General features: G+C 45.4%; 2 protein-coding genes across 6 annotated transcripts in view; one reads left to right on the top strand and one right to left on the bottom strand.

Moving 5' to 3' along the window:
- Positions 1 to 5,000, bottom strand: part of LOC118225953 (tripartite motif-containing protein 16-like) — a 972,804-nt gene that overhangs the window by 750,382 nt on the left and 217,422 nt on the right. The window lies entirely within an intron of this gene.
- Positions 1 to 5,000, top strand: part of LOC118225931 (capping protein, Arp2/3 and myosin-I linker protein 3-like) — a 35,565-nt gene that overhangs the window by 13,342 nt on the left and 17,223 nt on the right. For all 5 annotated transcript variants that reach the window (XM_035415049.1, XM_035415054.1, XM_035415053.1 and 2 more), the window contains exons 12-19: positions 533 to 619; positions 1,419 to 1,528; positions 1,881 to 1,958; positions 2,585 to 2,661; positions 3,450 to 3,554; positions 3,723 to 3,792; positions 4,264 to 4,345; positions 4,902 to 4,998. In XM_035415049.1, coding sequence (XP_035270940.1) covers positions 533 to 619; positions 1,419 to 1,528; positions 1,881 to 1,958; positions 2,585 to 2,661; positions 3,450 to 3,554; positions 3,723 to 3,792; positions 4,264 to 4,345; positions 4,902 to 4,998 — 706 coding nt within the window. The remainder of the gene's footprint in view (positions 1 to 532; positions 620 to 1,418; positions 1,529 to 1,880; positions 1,959 to 2,584; positions 2,662 to 3,449; positions 3,555 to 3,722; positions 3,793 to 4,263; positions 4,346 to 4,901; positions 4,999 to 5,000) is intronic.

The raw sequence follows: 5,000 nt of genomic DNA, 5'->3' as shown, positions 1-5,000 counted from the left end.
AGCAGGCAATGAGCAAAATTCTCTTTCTCCCTGAGAAAAACTCTCTCTCCCTGCCTGCGTGACTGGAGTGTGATTTCAACACAAGATTTTTAGTGATTTGATGTCATGACATATTTTTTCATTACGTATCTCCAAAGTTCATAACCACTATTGGAAAGTCACGACACAGGGTAATATACACAGGTAATATCACAGGTTAAAATAATAGCTTATAGTAATAGTAATAGCATTATTAGAAGAAGAAAAGCAACAGCAGCATCATCAACATATCTCAGGCTGTGCTGGCAGATTATCTGACAATTTTCAACTCACCATGTTTCCAACCATAATGTACAATCTCTGCATTTTGCTGAAAATTGTTATTTCTTTTTAAGATTGTCAATCACTTGCTGGCTTTTTTTTTTGTTTGTTTTTTTTACTGGTAGCTAAAGGCTTGAAGTATTTCACGCAGTGATTTGACCTGATTCTAACAGGGCATCATCTTACTGTCTGACACTTTGAGCACACTTTCCCTCTGTCTACCTGTCCACAGGTGTGTCCAGCCTCGTCCAGCAGGTATGCCGACTAAGCAAAGGCCTGCGTCTGCTCAACCTGTCCAAGACCTCCCTCTCAGCCAAGGGTGGGTGCCAATTCCTGTGTGTCACTTCCTGTGTGCCACTTCCTGTGTGTCACTTCCTGTGTGCCATTTCCTATGTGTCACTTCCTGTGCCCCACTTCCTGCATGTCACTTCCTGCGGGTCACATCCTGTTGATCTAATCCAGTGTGTACAGAAAGACCCACAGATTTTATAGACTCAGCAGTCACTCAGCTCATGCATTCATTCTGACCTCTGCTTCTTAACTACCAAAGGTCCCCCTGCCCTATTGCAGTACAGGGTGTTTGGCCACGCCCACTTAATGAATATTCAGAAGATGCGTGGCAGTGAATTACTTCAACTCCGTCAGTTGGGACCCAGAGCTTCCAAGCCATGGGTCTATATAGGTCGTGACGCTGCCCCCTAGTGGCAAAACATCATTCCACATCCTTGCCACACCTCTCAGGCCGCGTAAGTTTCTGGGCCACTTTCCCAAATACAGGTCCTCCAGCTCTCATTCCTGCCATCACTATGGGAGTGTGTAAATAACCCCCCCGCCCCCCTTGGCAACACACACACACACACACAAAATCATTTTTTAATAAATACATGAATTAGCTCTCAGCTAATCTCAGCCAGGAAAGAAAGAGGGTTTATAGAAAGCCTTCGATTATTTTATGAAATAAAACTTATTTATAAAGGGCTCTTTTTGGTTTTCCCCCCTGCACTGCACAGAAGATCCCAACCATCACCCCTCTCAAAAGCACGCTGAGGGCAACAGTGATGCCAAATAAACTCCCATGGGGGAGCAAGTTCACTGACCCCTCTCTCTCTGCCCTGTAGGTGTGGTGTCTCTCGCCCAGGCTCTCTGCTCCAGTGATGATTACTCAAACTCGCTGCTGCACCTGGACCTCAGCCGCAACCCAGGGGCTCTGTCTGGAGATGACTCCACGGTCAGGCCGCCACACGCCTCTGCTCTCGTCTCTGTGTGCTGCTCTTTCTGCCTGTCTGTCAGATTATCGGAGTGCATCTGCTTTTGCCTGTCTATCAGATTATCTGAGTTCAACTGCTTTTGTCTGTCTATCATATTATCTGAATTGCAGCTCCTTTTGCCTGTCTATCGTATTATCTGAATTGCAGCTGCCTTTGCCTGTCTATCAGATTATCGGAGTGCAGCTGATTTTGCCTGTCTATCAGATTATCTGAATTACAGCTCCTTTTGCCTGTCTATCAGATTATCTGAGTGCAGCTGCTTTTGCCTGTATATCAGATTATCTGAGTGCAGCTGCATTTGCTTTTCTGCAGAACCTGTGCCTCTTCCTGTCTCAGCCAAACTGCCTGGTCCACTTGGACCTGTCTGGCACAGACTGTGCTGTGGAGTCGGTGAGTGCGATGATGCTCTCTGATAAGGAACACAGCTGTCCAATCAGAATAATTCTCTCTGATAAGGAACACAGCTGTCCAATAAGAATAATGCTCTCTGATGAGGAACACAGCTGTCCAATCAGAATAATGCTCTCTGATGAGGAACACAGCTGTCCAATCAGAATAATGCTGCCTGATGAGGAACACCGATGTCCAATCAAAATAATGGTTCCTTAGGATTTTAATAATTTAATAATAACTATTTACTATGTTCTACTCATCCATGGAGTAATAGATTGTAAAAATTTTAACTATAATCATAAACTGAACGGTTCCAAACCATTTCAAAACTTGAATGTTGACGTACATAAATTGTAGATAAATTGTTTTTATTTTTCATTTCTCTCCTTCTCTTTCTCTTGTCAGGCTGTCAATCTCCACCTCTCGCTGTCTCTCACCCTCTTTCTCTCTCATACCTTCACTTTTTTATTTTAATGAGTTTTAGATGATGTTTTATGGTATTGGCAGGTCAACCAGAGCAGTCATGCCGAAGACATATAGAAAATTAAATATGAAATATCTGTAACCATGCGATGTTGATTGATGATCTCTCTTTCTCCGCCCTCCCCCCCTCTCTTTCTCAGCTGTTTGGAGCTCTCTTGCGGGGCTGCTGTGCTGATCTCTCCTACCTGAACCTCTCCAAAAACTCTTTCTCTCACAAGTCAGTCCCTGGCCAGCGGGCTATACCAGGCCTCGCCGCGTTTCGCCCCGTAAACCCTCTCACAGAAAGGCTTTGGAATCAAAATGGAGTCTAACTTTGCACAGGCAGTATTGTCCAATATCTACGCCCCCCCGCCCACCTTGCCATTGTAATATATACTGTACATTAAATAACTGAAACAGTAGATGTAGATATAAAAATAGACATGAATATGAAGGCTTTTAGAACATAGGACTAATGGAAATGGTTGTTGCATCGCTAGTGTATTCCATGTCTATAGTTCTGTTTTGGATTGGTCAGTGCTGGGTGGTTTATCTTTATCTCTCCTTCTCTAATTCTAATGAGCCGGGTGTGTCAGAGAAATGTGGGGTGGGAACAGGGAGTCCTGTGAGGAGGCATGCCATTATGAACTTATGCATATTTAAAGCAGAGCTATTCTCAGTCGACCTAACTCCCTCCCCTCTTTCCTGATTGACCAATCAGTGCTCTCTCCTTCCCTTTCGTTCCCCCTCTCTCTCTCTCTTTCTCTCTTTCTTTCTCTCTCTTGCTGTCTCTAACTCTCCCTCCACCCTCTCTAAAATTAGAATGAGCTGTATTGGTATGACCACACAACAGAGTATTATTGGCAAGGTGATTGGTGATTGCAAAAAAACAAAAACAACAATCTCTCTCCGGGTCTGTGATGGTGGACAATTGTATGGACTAAGAATTGACCTAAATCTCTCTCTGTATTTTTCTCTCTTTCTCCCTCTTCTCCCCCCCCCCCCCTCTCTCTCTCTCTCTCTCAGGAAAATGAAGGAGACTCTACCCATGTTCCGTCAGTTCTTCAGCTCGGCCTTCAGCCTCACCCACATCAGCCTGGCCTCCATGAAGCTGCCCCCCGATGCCCTCAGGTGAGAAGCCGCCTCCATTTTGTGTCAACACAAAGGGGCTCTCAGGTGAGAAGCCGTCTCCATTTTGTGTCAACACAAAGGGGCCTGCTCACGCATGACTGACCACTGGAACGCTGAGCCACACACATAATAATAATAATAATAATAATTTTATCTGTCTGTTTTCAGAGCTCTGTTCCTTGGTCTGTCCTCAAACCCTCATATTAATGACCTGCATCTGGACATCAGTGGCTGTGAGGTACCTGTTTGTCTGTTTGCCATCTCTGTCTGTCTGTCTGTCTGACTGTATTTCTGTCTATCCGTCTGTCCATCCGTCCGTCTGTGTGTGTGTCTGTCTGTCTGACTCTGTCTGTCTCTCTGTCTGTGCCTGTCTGTCTGTCTGACTGTATTTCTGTCTGTATGTCTGTCTGTTAGTCGGTCCTTCTGCATGTTCAGTGCATGTTCCAGAGCAGTGTCACCGAGATTTAAGTACAATCTTCTTTGTCTGGATCTGGGCTTTTTTTTTAAAGACCAGTCTTTGTATTTTTTCTGCAAGGACCCACTTCTGACAGTATTATTCCAGCAGTTTCACTGGTTTCTGTAAACCTTGTTCAGTCTGTGATGGTGGATCATTGTATGGACACTAAGAATTTAACTAAATCTCTCTCTCTCTCTCTCCCTCCCCCTCTCTCTCTCTCTCCCTCCGTCTCCCTCCCTCCCTCCCTCTCAGCTCAGGTCCACTGGAGCAGTGGTTCTAGAGGAGTGTCTCCCTAGGCTCTCCTCCATTGCCACTCTAGACATCTCTGATAATGGTGAGCACTACTGGGCTATAGGGCTGGGCTATAGGGCTGGGCTATAGGGTGCTGGGCTATAGGGGGCCAGGCTATAGGGGGCCAGGCTATTGAGGGCTGGGCTGTAGGGACCAGGCTACATGGGTTGTGTGTATTCGGCCTGTGTGTTGTGTATTCAGGAATGAGTGTTGTGTACTCAGGGTTTTGTGTTGTGTATTCAGGGTTGTGTTGTGTACTCAGGATTGTGTGTTGTGTATTCAGGGTTGTGTTGTGTACTCGGGAGTGTGTGTTGTGTATTCAGGGTTGTGTACTCAGGGTTGTGTTGTGTATTCAGGGTTGTGTACTCGGGAGTGTGTGTTGTGTATTCAGGGTTGTGTACTCAGAGTTTTGTGTTGTGTACTCAGGGTTGTGTTGTGTATTCAGGGTTGTGTTGTGTACTCAGGGTTTTGTGTTATGTACTCAGGGTTGTGTTGTGTACTCAGGGTTGTGTTGTGTATTCAGGGTTGTGTTGTGTACTCAGGAGTGTGTTGTGTACTCAGGGTTGTGTTGTGTATTCAGGGTTGTGTTGTGTATTCAGGGTTGGATGCAGATCTTCTCTCTGTTCTCCCGGCTCTGTCTCGACATCCATCCATCAAACACCTGCTGCTGGGAAAGAACTTCAACATCAAGAACAGGT

Source organism: Anguilla anguilla, chromosome 4, assembly GCF_013347855.1.
Source record: "Anguilla anguilla isolate fAngAng1 chromosome 4, fAngAng1.pri, whole genome shotgun sequence".
Taxonomy (NCBI): Eukaryota; Metazoa; Chordata; class Actinopteri; order Anguilliformes; family Anguillidae; genus Anguilla; species Anguilla anguilla.
Note: the sequence above shows the minus strand (reverse complement) of the source record. Positions and strands in the feature narration are given on the sequence as shown.